At 35.4% G+C, this 23,856-nt stretch overlaps 1 protein-coding gene across 2 annotated transcripts in view; it reads left to right on the plus strand.

Annotated features, from left to right (window-relative positions):
- STAG2 (STAG2 cohesin complex component) overlaps positions 1–23,856 on the plus strand; it is a 140,989-nt gene that overhangs the window by 104,906 nt on the left and 12,227 nt on the right. For both annotated transcript variants that reach the window (XM_080795452.1, XM_080795453.1), the window contains exons 20-29: positions 18–88; positions 823–910; positions 1,000–1,080; positions 2,698–2,790; positions 5,741–5,915; positions 11,130–11,269; positions 13,161–13,262; positions 15,260–15,408; positions 17,479–17,607; positions 21,399–21,622. In XM_080795452.1, the coding sequence (XP_080651578.1) occupies positions 18–88; positions 823–910; positions 1,000–1,080; positions 2,698–2,790; positions 5,741–5,915; positions 11,130–11,269; positions 13,161–13,262; positions 15,260–15,408; positions 17,479–17,607; positions 21,399–21,622 (1,252 nt within the window). The remainder of the gene's footprint in view (positions 1–17; positions 89–822; positions 911–999; positions 1,081–2,697; positions 2,791–5,740; positions 5,916–11,129; positions 11,270–13,160; positions 13,263–15,259; positions 15,409–17,478; positions 17,608–21,398; positions 21,623–23,856) is intronic.

Consider the following 23,856-nt stretch of genomic DNA (forward strand, 5'->3'; position numbering starts at 1 on the left):
ATAATTGATGTTCATAGGGTGAAGAACCTGATGAAGATGATGCTTATCAGGTATTGTCAACATTGAAGAGAATCACTGCTTTTCATAAGTAAGTTGAATTTTAATGTTCTGATTTCTTAAAACTGTAGCAAAATCAAAACCAACTTGCGTGTTTTAGTGTTATAATGTTATCAGTTCTGCTAGATTTCTTTTTTTTTAATAATTTTTTTTAAAGATTTTATTTATTTGTTTGTCAGAGAGAAAGAGTACAAGCAGGAGGAGCAGCAGGCAGAGGGAGAAGCTGAGCAGGGAGCCCGATGCAGGGTTCTATCCTAGGATGCTGGGATCACGACCTGAGCTGAAGGCAGATGCTTAACCAGCTGAGCCACCCAGGCGTCCCAGTTCTGCTAGATTTCTTGTGCTTATATATAAAAAGTAGTTGACAGAGTCATGTTTTGAAGTGAGAAATAATTGATAGACTGTCAACCAGCATACTTTTTAAAAAATACATTTTTTTAAAAGATTCTATTTATTTATTTGACAGACAGAGATCATAAGTAGGCAGAGAGGCAGGCAGAGAGAGAGGAGGAAGCAGGCTCCCTGCTGAGCAGAGAGCCTGATGCGGGGCTCGATCCCAGGACCCTGGGATCATGACCTGAACCGAAGGCAGAGGTTTTAACCCACTGAGCCACCCAGGCGCCCCAAAAAAATAAATGTTTTTTTGTTGTGGGTGCATGTTACAAAGTTTGCTGTATTTACTTTCACAGCATTTTGTTAACATTCAAGTCCAGAATAAAAGTGATTAAGCTTAACTTTTAAATATAACTTGATTCTTTTTTACAGTGCCCATGATCTTTCAAAGTGGGATTTGTTTGCTTGTAATTACAAACTGTTGAAAACCGGAATTGAAAATGGAGACATGCCTGAGCAGGTTTTTATTTATTTTCAAGTTACATATTTAACTTTGAGAATGAATACTTGGGACTTTTTAGTTTTATCTGTATTCTCTTCTTTTCACAGATAGTTATTCATGCACTGCAGTGTACTCACTATGTAATCCTTTGGCAGCTTGCAAAGATAACTGAAAGCAGCTCTACAAAGGTTTGTGGTAGTCCAGTGGAGTTCTTATTACATTAAATATCATTAACTGTTTTCAGCAAACTTTCAATGAAATCAGTTTCGGTAAAGTCTTGCTTATTTCTCAATTATTGTTTAGGCATGTGTACCATTAGAAAGTTATGTTTATAGTTTGATGTATATTCAGTGAAAGAACATTAATATGTTTCAAGGTATGATTTTAAATTTAAAAAATTTCACATTTTAAGGTGGCATCATTTATGTATTTTCATGTTCTCAAAAGTATTGAGAACATACAGAAATACAGATTTTGTAAATTATGACCAAGAGCTTTCGAAACAAGCTTACAGCTATTGGATTATATAAATTGACGATAACAAGCCAGCTGCCCCTAGATCTTCTTATGCCTCAGTATTGTTTTGGGATCACATTTTTCATATGCAGGATCTTTCTACTGATGTTCCAAATTCATTGTAAGTCACTTTGTTTAGTAATTGAACCAAAACAGTATTGCCTTTTTCATCTGTAACTGACTGAGCCACCCTAGGTGCCCCTTGTCTTTTTTTATTTGTAAACTGGAAACTTAGAAAGACTGTACTTGCTGTACATATAGCCGTCAATATTATTCAGGTACATTTTTATAGATACTATGTAATATCTTGGAGATAGAGAATTCGTTGTTCATAGCTTTTTTCCTCAAAAACGATTGTCTTGATACTAAGTTTCTTTTGTGTAAAATCACAGAATTATTTTAAATGCTTAGAATTTCTGTGAGCTTTTAAAGAGCAAGAAACGGGTATTTTCCCTTTGAAAAAGCAATTCAGTATTGTTGTTAGTGTATATTTTGTCAGACAGCTAAGAAATTCATGTAACTCAATATCAAGCTTATAGCAGGAACAACAACCAAATATGATTGTTCATCTAAGTCAAAAGCATTGAATTAAAAACTAAAATGGGAAAAGATTATATTTTGAGTAGAGGGGAAAGGGTAAAAATGAATGATACTAAATACAAAATTATTCTGAAGCTTGGTTAAGTTTTCTTTACCAAATCAATCAAGTTAAACCTGTTTTTAGGAAAAGATTTTACCCTTTTAATATAAGTTTACAAGACATTAAAATTTGTTTAAATTGGAGTAATACAAGACTGATTTTTTCCATCTCTTTAAAAAGTACAACTGATATATCCTTCAAGTAAGAAATGAAAGATGCTGTCTTTTTTATTAATTAATTTCTTCTGTTCATCAGTTGGCTACCCTTCAAATTACAAAACAAGGATGGAGCATTAATCTTTACTCTCTAAGCATTCTGAGGTCGTAGATTTGTTAAAAGATAGCCATATACAGTCATATAGGTTTTCTCATTTTAAAGGACCCAGACCACTTTGGATATTATGCACTAATATACCTGTTATTTTTAAGGCTGTAGTTTGTTGCTTTTTTTTTTTTTTTAATGGTCTAATTTTTTTTACTTTCTTAAAAATAATAAAGAATTTAATGTATAAGCAGAGTAAATATAGTTAAATATATGATAATATTTTATGTAATTTGAAGTATGTTAAGTACCAAATTAGATTTTTATACAATTGTTCATGTTAATTTTTTTTAATTTAATTTTTAAAATTCATGTTAAATTTTTTAAGGAGGACTTGCTGCGTTTAAAGAAACAGATGAGGGTTTTCTGTCAGATATGTCAGCATTACCTGACCAACGTGAATACTACTGTTAAGGAACAGGTTAGTAATTACCGTAGGTAGCCATCTTTTGTAAGCAACCCTTAATAAATACCTGAACTGATACAGAAAATTTAAGTAACACTGAGGTGTTGAGCAAAGCAGAAATGTCTTATATCTGTCCATGTATATGATAGTCAAAAAAACAGATTAATAATTTCATATGGAGTTTATAGATTGTATTATAGATTACCTTCATTGAAATTATTCTATGTTATTATTTATGACTTGGTAAACAGGGCCATATATACAAATTAGATGTATGAAATTACATAAGTTATTCTTGAACTTAACAAGTGCAAGTATGCCTCAGGGAGGGGAACGGGTCCACATGGTTTTGTCATCTCTGAGAATATTATCAGATAGATACTGACATTCCTGCCCATCCTGACTGTGTACGTTATTTTTGTGTCATGTGGACTTTGAAATAAAAATTTTAATCATTCCCCTGCCTTCAAAGTGTTATCTTCCTACTTCATATGCTCTCATTGTGGAAATACATTGTTAACTGCTGTCATAGGTAGTTTTCCCATCTGTAAAATGAATTCTAATCCTGGGACTGAGAGCCTATTTAGTTTTAATTCCCTAATAGAGGATTAAGCTTTTTTGTACATTTGCTTTTTAAATGCTTCTATGGAGAAGATATTTTTATAATCATAAGAAATATTAATAATGATACAGTCAAAGTGGTTATGGTGATTTCAAGGGTTTTTTTTTTTTTTTTGACCATTTCATTCTGTTTAACCTTTGCATATTGGGGGGAGCCCCACCAGTCATCAGAAGTGCTATTTTCAGCAGTTTGTGTTACATTGGATACTGTTTATTTTTCTTTTTAATTTTTGGGGTTACTACTTATTTTAAATTAGGGTATACTTCTTTTTTTTTCCATTTTATTTTATTTTATTTCTTTTCAGTGTTCCAGCATTCATTGTTTATGCATCACACCCAATGCTCTCTGCAGTATGTGCCCTCCATAATACCCATCACCAGGATCACCCAACCCCCCGCCCCCCTCTCCTCCAAAACCCTCAGTTTGTTTCTCAGAGTCTACAGTCTCTCATGGTTCGTCTCCCCCTCCAGTTTCCCCCAACTCACTTCTCTGCTCCATCTCCCAATGTCCTCCATGTTACTCCTTCTGCTGCACAAGTAAATGAAACCATATGATACTTGACTCTCTCTGCTTGACTTATTTCACTCAGCATAGTCTCTTCCAGTCCCATCCTTCTTAAAGCTACTATGAAAGCAGGTCAGATATAAAGCGATTAGTAAAATCCTTCAACCTTTGTGATTGTCCCTTGTCTGTATTTTATTTTGAAGTATCAAAACTGATTTCAGTGAAATACATTTAGAGTTTTATAGTTAAAAATTCACATTCATTATCCAACTGTTAATTTTATTTTTCTTCTTCCAACTCTCATTTGTCACTCCCATACCTGTATGCTTTGGCATAAATAAATTAGAAGATATTAAATGGCCAAGATCCAGTAACTGACCTCCACATTTTTCTTGCAAAAGCATGAAGTATATTCCTATGATTACTACATTGCCAAATTCTTCAATGTTAAGTATGTAGTTTTGAATTGTAGCAATAATGGATTTGGAAATTTAATTTTCATCTGTATAGTTCACATGAAAGGAACAAAAATTTCCGTAGATAGTAAATTCAGTTTAGAGTTAAACTCTTAGGATAGATTTTAATGAGGTATACATTGATCCAAAATTAATAACATGAAGTATTCCTCTTTGTTTTCATATGCCACCAAGATATTCAGCGTAATATTCCCTATTAAAGTGTTAACACAATTTCTTATGGGTTATCATATGTAACCTCCTATTAATCAGTTTTTCAGGCCTTGGCAGTTAATTATTTGGTCATGAAATGTCTTGTGTGTCAGTCTTCCTAACAGCTTCCAGAAATATGTCCTGGTCAATTCACTTGACCTGCCAGTTTACCTTTTTAGTCAATATCACCATGCTTATCACTCTTTTTTTCTTACCATGTATGTTGCAAAAGTTTTTGTAAACTCAGATATCCTGATGGGTGTAAATGACTACTATCATAGTAAAATGAGGAAAAACTGAAAGAAGTAAAAGCATAAAGTAAAAGAGAAAGAAGTAAATATGGTTAGTTCCAAGAAGGTGAAAACATTATTGAGATCTGCTTTGTGCTCTGTGTTACCTGTCTTAGCAGTAATTTAAATGTAATTAATGTAATTCACGATTGACTTTGTGACTGCCAAATTCTGTTTTTGTTACCTGTTCCCAACAGATAATTAAAAATTTCCAGTTTTCTTCTGAATATTTTTACCAGTGTTTGAATCCATTTAAAACTCCTGGCAGAGTTTTTATAAGCTTCTTGAGATACAACTTTGACTTTATGTTTATTATATTATTGGATTTGTCTGATGAGTACCTAAGCAGGCACATAGTTTTATTGTGGTTTTTTTCCCTACTTAATCGCTACACGTATTGAGAATGAGAGTGCTTAAAAAGTACCAAGGACTTTGTGATCTCTCTTCTGGGAGATAGTTGATCTCCTTGGTATGTTTTTGTCTTCATAGAGGAAAGGAATGGTACCAAGTTTATGTTACTCCCTATTTAGGGATGTATACCATGAGATATTGTCATATAGTGGAGATTGGGGTTTGGAGTCAGAAAACCTGAGGTTGAGTCCTGACTGCATGTTTTGGTAGTGTTAACATACTGTGTACAAGTCACTTAACGTTGCTGAAAATAATACTTAATGAAATTACCTTGCAGTTAGTAAAGCATGATTGCAAATACTAGAAATCATTTTTACAGAAATTTTATTCCTCAGCTTTAAAAACTTAAGAAAATACTATACACTGATTTTTCTTAGAAGTTGGATTCTGTTTCTGTGTTAAATATATGTTACTTGTGGCAGTTGGTGAGAAACCTTGGATTATAGCACACTGTACTTTTTTTTTAATAGGCCTTCACTATTCTGTGTGATATTCTGATGATCTTCAGCCATCAAATTATGTCAGGAGGGCGCGACATGTTAGAGCCATTAGTTTACACCCCTGATTCTTCATTGCAGTCTGAGTTGCTCAGCTTCATTCTGGATCATGTCTTCATTGAACAGGATGATGATAACAACAGTGCAGGTAATTTTGTTGGCATCTTTTTGTTAAGTCTTTGCATCCACCATAAATTTTAGTAACAGTGATGTAAAGTGTTGTGGTACTATTTGATATTTTAATCTGAAAACATGAAACACAAGTGCATGTTCCAGCACATTTATATTAATTTTTGTAATATTCTAAAAACATGGTGATATCTCAGGGCATAGGCTTTGGAGTCAGATCTTTGCTTCTCACTGGCCCAAGCCTATTTTTCTAATTTGTAGCTACCTTACAGAACTGTCTGAATTAATTGAGGAAAGTGACTTGTGCAGTACCTGGGCATGAAGTAGGTACTCAGTAAAAAAAATTTTTTTTTAAGATTTTATTTATTTATTTGACAGAGAGATCACAAGTAGGCAGAGAGAGAGGGAAGCAGGCTCCCCACTGAGCAGAGAGCCCGATGCGGGGCTTGATCCCAGGACGCTGAGATCAGGACCTGAGCCGAAGGCAGAGGCTTAACCCACTGAGCCACCCAGGCGCCCCGGTACTCAGTAAAATTTACTCCCTCTTCCCCTTAGTTATTGGTAATACCAGTTTTCAGGTAGTTAGAGCAGAATAAAGTATTTCTTTAAGTGACATTTTTGTTGTATACTTTTGTAACACAGGTTTTCATATTTTGGGGGGTTATTAAACTTTGTAATTTCTTAATGTTAGAAGATGTTTGAAATTGTTCTGTAAATGTCTGGGGCAGAGTAGAATGTTCACAGGAAAATAATCTCACCAGTCTTCCCTAGTGGTAAGTTACTCTACCTTAATTACATACAACAGATGTCTTACTGAATAAGAGGTCATGGAAAAAAGTGTTGGGTGGCTTCTTTCTGGGTTTGGTCTTAATTTGAAGTTATACTTGAAGGACAATATAACATCATTATAGGGACACCTGGGTGGCTCAGTCAATTAAGCATCTGCCTTTGGCTCAGGTCATGATTCCAGGTTCCTGGGATCGAGTTCCACATTGGCTCCTTGCTCAGCAGGGAATCTGCTTCTCCCTCTGCCTGCTGCTCCCCCTGCTTGTGCTCGCTCTCTCTGGTAAACAGACAAATAAGTAAATAAATAAAATCCTTTTAAAAAAATATAACATCAGAATATGTGAATCTCTATACATACACTAACATACCACTGCAAATCAGATTCTAAATACATATAATTTTAGAAATGGCTTGTAGCTTATTTTCAATAAGAACTTGTTATTAAGTATTTAAAACTTAGCCAGAAAAGAATTGAGAAACCTAGAGTAACAAAAACAGTTGTCAAAAGTCCATGTACTAAAGTTTATATACTTAAAATTTTTTACCTTTTACTTAGAGTTGATGGTTTAGTTACACTTTTATTTTTAACATTTATTTGACATTTGTTGGTCAGGAAGTAGATGTTGTGGATGTCAAAAAATGAGACAGTTCCTTTTAAGAATTCAAGTGCAGGGGCGACTGGGTGGCTCAGTGGGTAAAGCCTCTGCCTTCGGCTCGGGTCATGATCCCAGGGTCCTGGGATCAAGCCCCGCATGGGGCTCTCTGCTTAGCAGGGAGCCTGTTTCCCCCCTCTGCCTGCTTGTGATCTTTGTCTGTTAAATAAGTAGATAGGGGCGCCTGGGTGGCTCAGTGGGTTAAGCCTCTGCTTTCTGCTCAGGTCATGATCTCAGGGTCCTGGGATAGAGCCCCACATCGGGCTCTCTGCTCAGCGGGGAGCCTGCTTCCCCTCCCCACCTGCCTGCCTCTCTGCCTACTTGTGATCTCTGTCAGATAAATAAATAAAAAATCTTTAAAAAAAATAAGTAGATAAAGTCTTCAAAAAAATGCAAGTGCAAAAAATATCAAAAAACAAATAATTATAGTGCGGTTTGATAAGTAATAGAAGCATGTCCACATTGTTGTGGTCATGTAGAGGACCTTTTAACTGGTCTGGTAGTCAAAACATTGAAATAAGCTAGCATCTGGATTGGATCCTAAAAGACGAGTAGGATTTTTTAAAACTTCTTGGGAAAGCCTAGCTGCATTCCAAAAATTGATACAAAATCAACTTTCTTTTATAATCCTTTTGTTATAGTTGGGAGACTGCCTCTGCTTCATTTACACCATAGAACTAGAATGAGAATAAGCTCGCCAATACTTCTGAATTTTCTAGGAGCTTCTTGAAATTATGCTCAGTCTTACCTTCTTGGACCTTTTTTCCCCTATTTAAAAATGAAATGTATTCCAGTTTTTTTGAAAAATGTAAAATATAACATATTTGTCCATATCTGCCACCAGCATTTGTCAAATTTTGTGGTTTGTTAGCAGTTTTTTTAGAGGGGGAATAAAGTATAGATACAGAAGAAACCCTCGGTTGTATCCCTGTCCAATCCTGTTATTTTTCCCTGGGGATAACTGCTATCCTGCATTGGTGTTACCATGCCTTTGCATTTTAATTTTACTATACCAGGAGTTTATGTATCTGTTAACAATATATAGTTTATTTTCTGTTGCTAGCTCCCATATAAGTGGTATTATGTTGAACATTTTATTTTGCATCTTGCTTTTTTGCATTAACATTTTTGAAATTTGTCAGTGTTGACATATGGTTATAGCTTATTCATCTTGACTGCTGAATTATTATGTAATATGAATTAACCCTACTTTATCCTTTTTTCTTATAAAAATAATTTATTTATTTGACAGAGAGCAAGAGAGTACAAGCAGGGGAGAGGGAGAAGCAGGCTCCCTGCTGAGCAGGGAGCCCGATGTGGGGCTGGATCCCAGGACCCTGGGATCATGACCTGAGCTGAAGGCAGACGCTTAATCGACCGAGCCACCTAGGCGCCCCACTTTACCCTTTTTAAAAAAGATTTTATTTATTCATTTTAGAGAGGGCACGAGCAGGGAGGGGCAGAAGAGGAAAGTGAAAAAATCTGAAGAGGATTTTTCACTGAGTGCAGAGCCCCGTTGGGCTCAGTGGGGCTCGATTCCGTGACTGTGAGACCATGACCTGAGCTGAAATCAGGAGTTGGATGCTTAACCAACTGAGCCACCCAGGCACGACTACTTTATCCAACTTTTTCCACTTTTTTCCTATTTTATAAATAGTGTACAATAAATGTTCTTAAACTTACCGGCTTGAGCACATGTGCAAATGCTTTTCTAGTGCATACCTAAAAGTGGAATTGCCAGATTATATAGTCTTTGTGCGTCTTAAATTCGACCACGTGTTGTGGAAATATTCTCCAGAGCGGTTGTATTGTTTTATTCTCCCACCAGCAGGGTGCGTTTCCATTGGTTTTCATTCTCATCTAACCCCTGGTGTTGTAGACCCATGGTTATTTATTTGATTTGTTAGCCCATGTACATTAGGTGAGAAAGAGAGAATGGAAGGGAATGCTTCTAGAGGCACTGATAACACAGAATAATAAAGGCAATTGACATATATGAAAGGCCCAGTATGCTGGATACTTCTCTAACATTCTTTAATCCCCACAAGATAAAAGGTGGCTAGTTTTTGATGAGAGGTGAAAGAAAACCCAGAGTGCCTTGACTGGCTCATTCAGAAGAGCATGCAACTCTCGATTTCAGGGTCGTGAGTTCAAGCCCCATGTTGGGTTGTAGAGATTAACACACACACACACACACACACTCTCTCTCACACACACACACACACACACACACACACACACACACCTACCTTAAAAAGGTGAAAAAAATGAAAATCAGAGCTCAGAAACTGGGTAATTAATATCTGGGTAATTTAGTCTGTAGGGGAGAACCTCTACATACGTGTACTTCCTGAGAGTAGTACTGAATAGTGATTAGAAACAGTATTGTATAGAAATCCATTATAATCACGGAGACAGTTACAAAAAGTTTATATGTTCAGGGTAATCTTCTGAAAGAGTAAACAAGACATTTTAGGTTTCTAAGCAAATGTCTTTGGGATTCTGGAATACGCACTTGTGATAAAACTTTTTCTTATGGTCTATCTTAAATTCCTAGTCTCAGAATTTGGTTTTAACTTACTAGCAGTTACTGAAGATTATCAGAGGTAAGGTAAAATAAACATTTGTTTTAAAGAACATTCCTATTTTACAAATTATTTTTTTGATATTGGGAACCTTATACTGAAGACCTGACAGGGTTATACACCTACAGTTCACAAAGGAGGAAATATAAATAGCTAATAAATGCACAAAAAACTTGAACTTCACTGCTAACCAAAGAAATGTAAATCAGAATAAGGTAGCTTTTAATAAGGAATTTTGTTGGTAAAGTTTGTTCAGAGGAAAATTCTTTACATAGCTTTTTGTATAAAAGGCTTCATCAGGGGCGCCTGGGTGGCTCAGTGGGTTAAAGCCTCTGCTTTCAGCTCAGGTTATGATCCCAGGGTCTTGGGATCGAGCCCCGCATTGGGCTCTCTGCTCAGCAGGGAGCCTGCTTCTTCCTCTCTATCTGCCTCTCTGCCTGCTTGTAATCTCTGTCTGTCAAATAAGTAAATAAAATCTTTAAAAAAAATTAAAAAAAAAAGGCTTCATCACAATTTTGTTTGCAATATCAAATAATCAGAAATAATCTTTTGGCAGTACTTGGAAGCTATAGCCCGGCTTCCTTGAGTACAGAGTTGGAAATAAGCCTATTTCCGTGATAACTCTGAATGTCAACATCTCACATAATGGGTCAGAGCAGAAACATATGAAGTTATCTTAAAAAGACAGAATAGTTCCTAGGTCAGACTTACTGAATATATATAATATATATAAAGTAAGTATGTGTCAGTGAGAGTTGGAGCTCGGGTGGGATGGGGTCATCCTTGGAAGGGATAGGAGAATTTCTGAGGTTGGCTGCCCCCAGCCCCCAATGGCCTTAACCAGTGAACATTGAATATGCAGATCTCATTGGCAAGCGATCCATTAGGGAGGTGGATGAATGCCTTAGGCAGGCTTAGCCTGACTTCACTAAACATCAGTTCCTCTGACTCACTCAACTGGTTCCTGTTACATGTTCAGTAAGCAGCCTAATGCTTACTATTTGAGTTCGCAAAAATTTTGTGTATTGGGATTAATGGACTGGTCATTCACTGAGATATTAAGAGTGATTATAATTGGTATTTTATTTGAATGTGTTTACTGTATTTTTCAAATTCTCCAAAATAAAGGTATTTTATAGTAAGAATTAAAAAATACATATGGCTGAAGTAAAATACAGATGGCTTAATGTTTGTAACTTTTTTTCCCAGATGGTCAGCAGGAGGATGAAGCCAGTAAAATTGAAGCTCTGCACAAGAGGAGAAATTTACTTGCAGCGTTTTGTAAGCTAATTGTATATACTGTGGTGGAGATGAATACTGCTGCAGATATCTTCAAGCAGTATATGAAGGTAAAGTTGGAAAATGGACAGCAACTTATTTTTTATAATGCTTAAAAGAAAATGAATGTAACACTGGCTTTTATTTCTGATTGCCTTTGAATTTTTTAAATAGTAAATTACTTTTCTAGCATAAAATAAATTTCTTTTAAAATTTAACATTTTTTCTAATATTACTTTGTATTTCTAGTCTTCCATTAATGGACATTTTGAGTTTATTGAGTTCACTTCATTTAAAATATTAGAAATATTTTGGGTTAACTATCACTGTTAGAATCTATCTTTGTGGTGTAGTTTAAGACAACAGGATGGTGTTCCTCCTCTGCTTGATGTAGCATAAAAAGGGTATTGTTCTAGGATTCAGGAGACCTAGCCGCTATAGTTTTGGCTTGGTTACTATGTAGCTCCTGACCTTGAGTAATTCAGTACCTTTTGTGTCCTGCTTTTCTTCATCTCTTCCACTGTGATAACTAAGATTCCTTTAGGCTTTGAAAATCTGATTTGATTCACTGTGTGTTATTCACAGTCTTCATAAGTACCTGTGAGATTCTCTAATATTTAAGTGGTAGTAGAAAAGATATTACTAATTATACTAATGAAATATAACTAAATATGGTGAGATAGATTTTACTTGAGAAAGGATTAAAGAAAAACTAATTATAAATATAAACTTTTTAAAGTCTTTGCTGTCACCAGGTAAATATGTAATAAATTTGTCAAAAACCTAATTAATGAATTCTCTCTTTGAAATATTTTGCCACATGATAGAACTCTAAGACCATCATAAGTTACTTTGGGACTTAAGTTATTTGGCATTACCATTTTTAGATTTTTAAGAAAAAAACTAAGGTTTGTGAAATTGATTTTGCAAGTTTTAAACTTTCTGGGCTTACGTATTATAAAGTCAATTTTTAAAAAAATTTATTTGACAGAAATCACAAGTAGGCAGAGAGGCAGGCAGAGAGGAGGAAGCAGGCTCCCTGCTGAGCAGAGAGCCCAATGCGGGGCTTGATCCCAGGACCCTGGGATCATGACCTGAGCCAAAGGCAGAGGCTTCAACCCGCTGAGCCACCCAGGTGCCCCTATGAAGTCAATTTTATTAGTCTTAAGGGCATGGTTATCCTGTTATCTCTGAGAGTTGTTATGTATTCATTTTGAAACAAGGTCTTAGATTATAATGTGACAACATAAATGTCGACACACAGTGAGTTTTCTTTTAAGTGTTAACAGGCTATTAGTTTCTTTCTTCTTCTTCTTCTTTTTTTTTTTTTGTTTGTTTGTTTGACAGAGAGAGACAGTGAGAGAGGGAACACAAGCAGTGGGAGCGGGAGAGGGACAAGCAGGCTTCCCGCTGAGCAGGGAGCCTGATGCGGGGCTTGATCCCAGAACCCTGGGATCATGACTCAAGCCGAAGGCAGCCACTTAATGACCGAGCCACCCAGGGGCCCCAGGCTGTTAGTTTCTATAAGCCAAATTAACAAAGTTGGAAATGGCACATGATCTACATGCCAGTTAACAATGAAAAAGTTATAAAAGTAACTGATTATATTCATTGTCTTAGTAGTTCACAAAGAGCAGAAGAACTTTGTTTATGTCCTTTTTGTTACTTTTGAAAGCGTGTAGAGCCTGATTATTGTTTTACTCCACACCTCCTTAAAACCGGTCTGGAGCTTAAGGTGATTGGATCTCAGCTGTCTATTTTGGAATTTATTGGTGTTAGGGATTAATATTCTTAGAAATTATCTTCAAGTTTCAGTAACGTTCTTTTCTCTGTTTGAATGCATAATTTTAGCCAAATACGAATTTTGTGATATATACTACTCACATGACTAACATAAAACTAGTCTTATTGTCCGGGAGTTTTAAGAAATAAAGCTCTAATTTGTACAAATTTCTTTTCTAGTATTATAATGACTATGGAGATATCATCAAAGAAACAATGAGTAAAACAAGGCAGATAGACAAAATTCAGTGTGCAAAGACCCTCATTCTCAGTTTGCAGCAGGTAAGATATGAAGAGTATCAACTTTAGGCAAACGTAATTAATACCTAATAATTTTCAAGATAACAAGTAGGAAACTGAGCAAAGGATGCAATAGACAGTTCATAAAAATAGAAATAATAAGATTTTCAATCTCAGTAGTAGACACTGTAAGCGAGATCACTTTTTGCTTTCAGACTGGTAAGATTAGCAAAACGTAACAGCTATCTAATGTTTGGGAGGAAATAGTACTGTCAGCACTACGTGTTGATATAACCTTGGTAGGCAGTTTGGCAGTATATGTTAAAATTTATAATGTGTTTGCCATTTGTGGCAGCAGTTCTACTTTTAAAATTTTATCCAAGGTGGTAATAGGACAAGTTTCCAAAAAGGGGTATACCATATTACACATGGCAACAATGTTTATAATAGCAAGAAATTAGAAATATTTGTCCATCAAGAGGATATTAGATGAATGTATTGTGTAGTGTATCTCTGCATTGGTTATCGTTTAACACCTAAAATTAGTGTAGATCTATATTCACTAATATGTAAAGATCACAACACATAGTTTGAGAATAAAATTTAAAAGATTATAGTATAGCATCCCTATAAAATTGTACTTATCTGTATATCTATCTGGAAAAATAATCACCAAAATTTTAGCTGTGCCTAACTTGCTCTGATAGGGTTCAAGTGAATTTTACTTTTTTTCATTTTCATATTTATTTTAATGACCATTTATCAATATTAATAATCAAACTGCAATACTCATTTTTATTTTGACAGTGGTGAGGTAGGTTTCTATGCATAAAAATCATATGCTTAATATACTTCTGTCTTTGGAGACCAAATGCATGCAGAATATAACCTAACCTATTTCAATGTCATAAGTTTTCTTGTTTTTAAGAAATCTAGGTGTTAAATCTCTTAGTTCCGTTTGCATATTTAGATATTCCTAATTAAAGTTAATAAATTTAAAAAGGTTTTGAAAGGTAACATTTAAGTCTTTTCTTCTAAAATAATAGCTTTTTGCTGTAGAACGTTTAGAAAATACAGGAACTAGAAAAAAATACAACTTATTCTTGTTTTTCACTTAACAAATACATTTTTAGTTTTTAATAACCTTCTTAGTCTTTTTTATGCCTATATGAAATCTTAAGTTTTATAAAAACTAAACCATATTGGGCATGCTATTTTGCAAGCCTGAATTTTTCATGTTATAAAACCATACTGCCTTCATGCCATTAAATACTTCCCTGAGCATTTTTAATGACTGTATAGTATTGCATTTTATAGAGGGACCATGATTTAACCAAGATCTCTTGTTCAATGTTGAGGTCTTTTACCATCCTTGCCATTACAAATAACACTAAAACATTTTTGTACCTATGTATCATGCACAAATATTATTATAATTCCTTTGAGTAAAGGCCAGTAATTAGAATTGCTTCGTCAAAAGACATTAGAATTTTACAGCTTTCAGTACAGATTCCCCTGTAGAAAGGTTATCTCAGTTTTTGTTTCTACCAGGTCAGAGTGCTCATTGTGTAATATTCTTAGCAGTAGTAGCCATTGTCTGTTAAAAAACCTTGGCCCTTTGGTAGTTGAAAAATTGTATTTTGTTGCGCTTATTTATGATAGAAGTTCTTGATGTGAAAATGCATTATGTAAATGTGGAGTGACAGCATAGTTGCCTAATAATTGAATGGGTTTCCTTTTTCTTTATATTTTTATATGCTGTTTTAAGATCCAGTTAACACCAGCAGAACAGAGTTGTGCCATAACCTTAAGAGTGTCCAATGTCCGTAACTACCTCTGGTCTGAATATGTAAAGGACTGTGGTTTTGTTCATTTGTATCATGGGATTTTTTAAAAATCCATGTTTTAGAATAAAATGAAATGCCTCATTTATGAGCATCTACTATATTTTAAAGTAGAGAATATGGGATCTTAAAAGATGTTAGTAATCTGTAATTACAACAAAACTTCTTTAACATGCTTTCTTTTTTTCCAAATAGCTTTTTAATGAAATGATACAAGAAAACGGCTATAATTTTGACAGATCATCCTCAACATTTAGCGGCATAAAAGAGCTTGCTCGACGTTTTGCATTAACTTTTGGACTCGATCAATTGAAAACAAGAGAGGCCATTGCTATGCTACACAAGTAATCTCCAAATATTTTATTCAGCTCTCCTGTTTCTTAATCATGAAATTTTCTTGTATTTACTTCTTTTGTTTAGAATAACCAAACTCAGTTGATGCGTTTTGTTTTTTTTTTTCCAAATCTGTGGCATATATCCTTTCTTGAGAAGCAGTAATAATGCTATCTCCATTGACACATGTGTTGGGACTAAAACTTCTTTTATAGAAAGTCTTTGCTTTAATTAAAGCAATACAAAATCTTTATAAATTATGTGAAGAAAAACACATATTCATCAGGTATTATAAAATCTCTTTTAACAGCTTTTATTATAATCTCACTGCTAGGTAGAGAAATTTTTGAGACTTGATGCAGTTTTTCTCTTTCTGGTTCTGTTTTCTATTTTGTAGTGACCTTTTCCCATGTTTTGAGCATCCACATCCACATCCACCTTTCTGTCTACATATATTCTTTGCCTTATCAATACTGGAAATGATCTGATTTTATTTGGGGCATATAATTTACTGATAATCATACTTTCACATAATGAGCATATTTTAGAGTTTTAACATAACCAGCACACAGATAGATAATTTCTTAATTCTGGATGAAGAGCTTAGCCTCTGAGCAAACCAATTTTATGAAAGCTCTCTTGTTTGATTTGTGTCTCTTTTACTCCTGACTTATTTTTTAAAAGATTTTCTTTATTTATTTATCAGAGAGCGAGAGAAAGAAGCAGGCTTCCTGCTGAGCAAGGAGCCTAATGTGGGACTCATCCCAGGACCCTGGGATCATGATCTGAGCCAAAGGCAGATGCTTAACCAGCTGAGCCACCCAGGCATCCCATACTCCTTACTTAATTATAAAAGTGCTAATTGTCTCCCTACAGATGTTTTTCTGCTCTTTAAGTTAGTTCCATACCTTCCCCAACTTCAGTTTACTCTCTCCTTTCACTTTGCTCTGAAAGTCTCAAATTCCTTTTTATGCCTCTTTTTTAAAAATTTTTATTAAAGATTTTTATTTATTTATTTGACAGACAGAGATCACAAGTAGGCAGAGAGGCAGGCAAAGAGAGGAGGGGAAGCAGGCTCCCTCCCCGCTGAGCAGAGAGCCCGATGCGGGGCTCAATCCCAGGACCCTGGGATCATGACCTGAGCCGAAGGCAGAGGCTTTAACCCACTGAGCCACCCAGGCGCCCCCCTTTTTATGCCTCTTAATACATTGGATGATAATAGGTAATATTTAAGGACCACACATGTAGTGATTAGTGATTATTTTGGGAAGGTAATATGTTGTTTTCTTCATGTCGTAACCTTCCTTCTTTCCAGTTTCATCTGGATTTTTTTTATTACATTTTCAGTATAGTATAAGAATATAATATTGGGTTGTTGTCTTGATTAGAGGTATTTATTATTAAGTAAATATAGTTAAAATAGGCCCTGAGTGAAGTTTAAGTTTTAAATTTTACTCTTACGTGGGTCACTAAAAGTAGTTTTTAATAATTATTTTTAGGGACGCCTGGGTGGCTCAGTTGGTTAAGCGGCTGCCTTTGGCTCAGGTCATGATCCCAGCGTCCTGGGATCGAGTCCCACATCGGGCTCCTTGCTCCGCAGGAAGCCTGCTTCTCCCTCTGCCACTCTGTCTGCCTGTGCTCGCTCGCTCGCTCGCTCTCTCTGACAAATAAATAAATAAAATCTTAAAAAAAATAATTATTTTTAAGTTAGTTTTCCTTTTATGTCTTGAAAAATATAGAAAATGTATTGACCATTACATGAGAGAATTTGGGCTATTTTTATGGAGAAGAGAACCAAGGAAGGAAAGTAGATACACCAAACCACATTCAGAGTAAAGGCTTCTGTGTGTATGTGTGTACCTCTGTGTGTTTTTGTTTTGTTTTAAAGTAATAGTGACATAAAATGTAAATATATTTGCTCATTCTCACACCATAGCCTCCTTATTCTCTTTATTCTTCAGATTAAATACATGGCAGAGGAGGTGTCTTAGTAGTGGAATAAAACTGTAGAGAGAAATTTCCTAAGTTAACAAATTTGTATTGTAGTCTCTTTAATGTTTGTCTCTTTGTTACTGTTGCAGAGATGGCATAGAATTTGCTTTTAAAGAGCCTAACCCACAAGGAGAGAGCCATCCACCTTTAAATTTGGCATTTCTTGATATTTTGAGTGAATTTTCTTCTAAACTACTCCGACAAGACAAAAGAACAGTGTATGTATTTGCTGAAAATAATTGTATTTAATTTTGTTTTGAAATTCTTAAAGATGAATTGTTAATACTCGGTTTTTCTCCTTTCTGCGCACACACACAGATTAGAATTCAGGATTACATTAATGCACAAAAAATTTATGCTTCAGAAAATTTATGATTTAAGGATTATAACTATATCTTATGCATAATACTCCTTTTTAATTCTGTGTGTTCCCCTCACAGTATACTTGTAGCTTTAGAGGTGTAACTTGAATGCTTTATGTATCCTTATCTGCATTCTTCACTTAGTCTAACAAAGGTGGGAACCTTTAACAGACAGTAATATTGGTAATTCATCCAGGAGCATCTTAGTCTATGTGCTGAGCTGTGAGTGCCCTGGAAAGTAGGTTTCCTTTTTATCTTTTTTGCTTTAACTACTAGTCCTATCCTTAGCAAACCAGTTAGAATACTTTTCTAGTGTAGTATCCTAAGATGGTTACTTACGTTCTAAGAGAACCCAACTAATGAAATTAAACTCAAAATTCACTCCCCTGTTTGAGGTATAAAAGGGCAGGAGAATATGAATAACTCCTAGTATATGTACCGCTTCTGAAAGTCTACCAATATTTTGCATTTAAAGACTATACATTTTACATGAAATTCTGAAGCAGACAAAACTAATCTCTGATGATAGAAATCACACTAGTGGATACTTTAGGTTTGGGGATATTGAATGGGAAAAGGAACATAAGGTGCTTTGTAGGAATATTCTTTATCTTGATAGGTGTGTGGATTACATTACTGCATTTATTTGCAAAATGACCCAACTGTACTCTTAACGTTCTGTGCATTTTATGCATTTTATTTAAATTTCTCCCAATTAAGAATTAATGTTAACACTGTTAATCAGAGAAATATAAATTAAAACATTGAAAAACCATTTCTCACCTAGCAGATTAGCAAAAGTTAAGGCATCTTGATAGTCTGAAGTGTTGCCAAAGATGTGCAGCAAGAAACTTTTATTTATTTATTTATTTTATTTTATTTTATTTATTTATTTGACAGAGAGAGAGAGATGACAAGTAGGCAGAGAGGCAGGCAGAGAGAGAGGGGGAAGCAGGCTCCCTGCTGAGCAGAGAGCCTGATGCAGGGCTCGATCCCAGGTCTCTGAGATCACGACCTGACCTGAGCTGAAGGCAGAGGCTTAACCCACTGAGCCACCCAGGTGCCCCAGCAAGAAACTTTTATACATTGTTGGTGACTATAAATTTATATAAGACCACTTTGTGGAACTATTTGGCAATGTCTAGTAAAGTTTAAGATTCTCCCTATCTCATGATCCAGTAATTCTGTTCATAGGTAGATACCCTAGAGGAATTCTTACATGTGAGTACGTGGAGAACCATAAAAGAATTTGACCATTGCATTGTTTGGATAGAGGAAAGCTCAAAACAACATCTGTCGATTAGAAAATCGATCAATAGAGTTTTGTACAGTGGAATATCATGAGCAGTCAAAATGGTTAGGTTTTTTTCAAAGTAAATATAATTCCTTAATGTTTTTAAACACTGAGTCATTCTTCAAATTTGTGGTAGTTTCATGTCATAAATGACTTTTATTTCTACAGTTTGATTGAATTGGCTTTGAAATAAGATTCACACATCCAAATTGATTATTCTGTTTTTAAAATGTTAAAAAATTTTGTCCACCTTTATTGTGGTATAATTGACAAATGAAATTGTAATATAATAAAGTGTACAACATGATGATTTCATTTATGTATATATTATGAGAGGATCCCCCTGATCAAGTTATTAACACATCCAAAACCTCACATACTTACCCTGACTTTTTTTTGAGAATACTTAAGCTCTCTTTTAGCAAATTCCAATTATGCAGTGTTATAATAATACAGCATCATCAATTACAGTCATGTTATATCCTCAGATCTTACTCATCTTTAAAAGTTTTTCCCTAAGTTTACTGAAATATGGTTGACCTATATAACATTGTATAATTTTAAGGTGAATAGCATGTTGATTTGATAGACTTACATGTTGGAAAATGATTAATACCATGACATTAGCTGATGCCACTCTTCCAAAAATGGTTAGGTTTTTAAAACATAATGTTGAGTACAAAAAGCAAAGTATAAAACTCTTCTATAATGTTTATAGACAAATATATATTAAAAGTATATTATGATTTCACTCATGTGAAATTTAAGAAACAAAACAAACATAGGAGGAAACAAGAGGCAAACCAAGAAATAGACTCTACTATAGAGAACAAACTAATGGTTACTTGAGGGGAGGTGGGTGAGGGGATGGGTTAAATAGGTCTTACGGAGGGCACTTGTGATGAGCCCTGGGTGTTCTGTGGAAGTGTTGAATCCCTAAACTCTAAACCTGAAACTAATGTTACACTGTATGTTAACTAACTGGAATTAAAAATATGTTAAAAATACGAAAGTTTGTGTGGGGATGTACAAGTTAGTGGTAGCCTTTGTGGCAGGGAAGAGGACAAATAGCATCAGAAGGAAGTAGCATCAGGGACGGCTCCTTATCTGGAATGTTCAGTTAAGCTATGTGGTAGATACATACTTACAAATCTTTCTACCAGTGAGTATATTTTGGCTCAAGCTCCATATCTTGTCACAGATTGGTAGCAGTTTTTAGACTGACAGCCAGTTTAAAGTCCACACTTTGAGGAGTACTGTACTACTGTGTGTAGCTGAAATAAAATCAAGAAATACTGAGCTAACACCAAGTAATATCTTTGTAACTAATTCCTCTTATCCTTTCTCTTTAATGGTGTTCAAAACAGGTGCTTTTGAATAGATTAGAATTAGTCATAATTATGACAACAGATCACTTGGGTTGCACTTTTTATAATTAGTTGACAAAAATTGTGTTCGTGTATTTGAAGCATAATTTAGACAATAAAGCACTGAACTCTTAGTGTCAGAAGCCTGGGATTTGAATCATGGTTATATTGCTTTCTCATTCTTATCTTTTGCTTCCTCATCTGTCAAACAAGGAAAATGTCTCCCTCACAGGATTGTAAGAATAAAGTTAAAGATCCCATGAGAAAAATGACTAAGAATAAAGTTAAAGATCCCAAGAGAAAAATGACTAACACATAAGTAATCACAATGTTAGTTGAATTTTGATTGCTGTATTACATGTAACCCATAGAATCCTTGTGATACTTGCATCCAAGGGCAAATATGTGACTTCCATCAGGCTGAAACTTTTTTGCAGATAGAGGCCATATCTTAACTCATTTTTGTACCAATCCCCAGTGCCAGGGACATAGTGACATAGTGGATGCTTGACAAATACTAAGCTGAAATGCTCTGGATTATTTCATTTAATGAAGACTCTTGACAGCTACAGAAGTGCTTGTCAGTGTACTAATGAAGCTGAGTTTGAATTGTGAAGTAATGTGCCCATACTTACACAGCTAGGGGTTGGTGGAATTGGTACTAGAACCCAAACTGCATGATTTTAAATCAGTCTTCTTTCCAGAAATGTGACTTGGGTTTGTTCTTCTGTCAGAAGACCGGTAAAATTAAGATAGAACAGAGACATATTAGGAAAAGAAAACATTAACAGCCTTCATTTGTTACTATATGCTTTGAGGAAATGTTTGTTTTGTTTCATTCTAATTTACTTTTTGTTTAATTCTAATAAAATCATTGTATGTTCCGTATGGCATGTGAACATTAAAATCATTAGGAGGAATAAATATAAAGGAGGAAAGAGAGCTGTGGCAGTTTTATGTATCAAAGGTTTCTACTTCTTTTTAAGGTATGTTTACTTGGAAAAGTTCATGACCTTTCAGATGTCACTCCGAAGAGAAGATGTGTGGCTTCCTCTGATGTCTTACCGAAATTCTTTGCTAGCTGGTGGTGATGATGATACCATGTCAGTCATTAGTGGAATCAGCAGTCGGGGGTCAACTGTGCGGAGTAAAAAGTCAAAACCATCTACAGGAAAACGGAAAGTAGTTGAAGGCATGCAACTTGCACTCAGTAAGAACATGGTTCATTTCTCTTTATACTTGCCCCTTACATTTACCAACTGAATTGTCATTAAGTTCACATTTGAGATATGTGTTGTTAAATAATATCTTGCACAGTATGTCCAGTTATGTGTAAGTTTGTGTTTTAAGCATTTTATATACATAAACTCAGTTCTCATAACTCTTCAGGTATGTCCTTATTTTTCAGATGAGAAAACCAGCACAAAGAGATTAAGTAACTTATATAAGCTCACACAGCTATTCAGTGGCTAGGCAGTCTCACTCTGGAACCTTTGCTTTTTAATTAGTATGCTATACTATATATGCATAGGGATATGGACTCAGCATTATAGAGCTAGTTGTTACTTAAGGGATCAGATTATCTCGTTTAAGTGTGGAGCAACAGATTCAGGGAGGTTCTGACTTTTGAATTTCTGGGAAGAGGTCATTTATCATGAAGACCTTGATAGAGATAAAGATTTCTGTCTGTAATCCTAGAAGTAGGAATGCAATACGACATTTCAGTCTCTTGAACTCCTAGCACTGTAGGGTTGGTTTGTAATGGGCCTGGGGACTTTTTCACTCTCCTTTCGAGCTTATTTTTTTTTAAGATTTTATTTATTTATTTGACAGTGAGAGAGAGAGAGAGAGAGAGCAGGAACATGAGCAGGGAAAGTGGGAGAGGGAAAGCAGGCTTCCTGCCAAGCAGGGAGTCTGATGCGGGGCTCGATCCCAGGATGCTGGGATCATGACCTGAGCCAAAGGTGGACACTTAAGGACTGAGCCACCCAGGCGCCCCTCCTTTGGAACTTTTAAACAAATTAGCATAATTGCCAAAATTTCAGTTATTGCTGAATAACAGACTACCCCAAAACTTAGGACATATCAGGGACATGATGTCTGATGCCTCAGCTAGGAAGACTCAAAGTCTGGTGACAAATCCTATGGAGGCACCTTTACTTATCTGGTACTAGCTATTAGCCTGGGCTTTAGCAGGATTGTCTGCTGCCAGAACACCTACATGTGACCTCTCCATATGGCTTTTCACTTTCTCACAGCATGTGACTGGGCTCCCAGGAGCAAGTGTCTGAAGAGAGAAGTAGAAGCTGCCAGGTTTTTAAGGCCAGAAACTGGTACAGCATAATTTCCAGCGTATTCTCTTGATCAAGCAATCAAGGCCTAGCTTCAAAGGGATGGGACATAATTGTCCACCTCTTAATGTGAGGAGTGTCAAAGATTTGGGGGCCATATTTTGTAATTGCCACATAGTTCTTCAGCCGTTGTCAAGTATATAGTGTTCAATACTTCATTGTTCCATAGAGTAATGGTTATATCTCTTGTCCAATAATATAAATGCATAAACTGGGGCACCTGGGTGGCTCAGTTGGTTAAGCGTCTGCCTTCAGCTCAGGTCAGGATCCCAGGTCCTGTGATCAAGTCCCGCATCAGGATCCCTTCTCAGCGGGAGCTTCTCCCTCTCCCTCTCCCACTTCCCCACTTTTGTTCTTTCTCTTGCTGTCTCTCTCTTTCAAATAAATTAATAAATTCTTCAAAAAAACCCCCTGCATAAACTTATAACTAATACAACCTTAGATTTAAGTCTAAAAGTTATCTGATTAAAAGATGATGTTTCCTGCAGATCACTATAAGTATTTCTTACCTGAACAAATAGTTAGTTGTTGAAGATTTATGCTGGGCCATCAATTTTCTCCTTTTTCTTAGACTACATGGAGAACAAATGAATTGGTATTTATATAAAATCTTGAAGATAGATGATCAAACCAGGTAGTTCAGCTTTTGCAGAAAGAGTCCATATTCTTTGTTTAGGTTCTTGGAGAAAACCATAGAAATTGTGGCATTAGTAAGTTAGAAGAAGGAAGAATGATGCTGACAGACTGGCCAGTTCAGGGCATTTTTTTTTCTTTTAGTTCAGGGCAATTTTGAAGGCAAAATTGGAGCCTAAACACAGTAGAACTTAAGGGCTGATAGAATTATATTACAGATTGTGGAATTTATGTCTAATCTATCTGGCACCAGGTCATTAGGTACTAGTACATTTTCCTGTCCACTCTTTTCTTAAAAACACATTTGTATGCACATGTATAATTTTCTAATAAAATAGTTTTCCTGCAAACTCATATTCAGTCAGTCATTAAGTGCTATCAACTTCAACTCCCAAATCAGTGGTTTAAAAAAAATTACTATGAGGGCACCCGGGTAGCTCAGTTGGTTAAGCCACTGCCA

The sequence above is a fragment of the Martes martes genome, assembly GCF_963455335.1.
Source record: "Martes martes genome assembly, chromosome: X".
NCBI lineage: Eukaryota > Metazoa > Chordata > Mammalia > Carnivora > Mustelidae > Martes > Martes martes.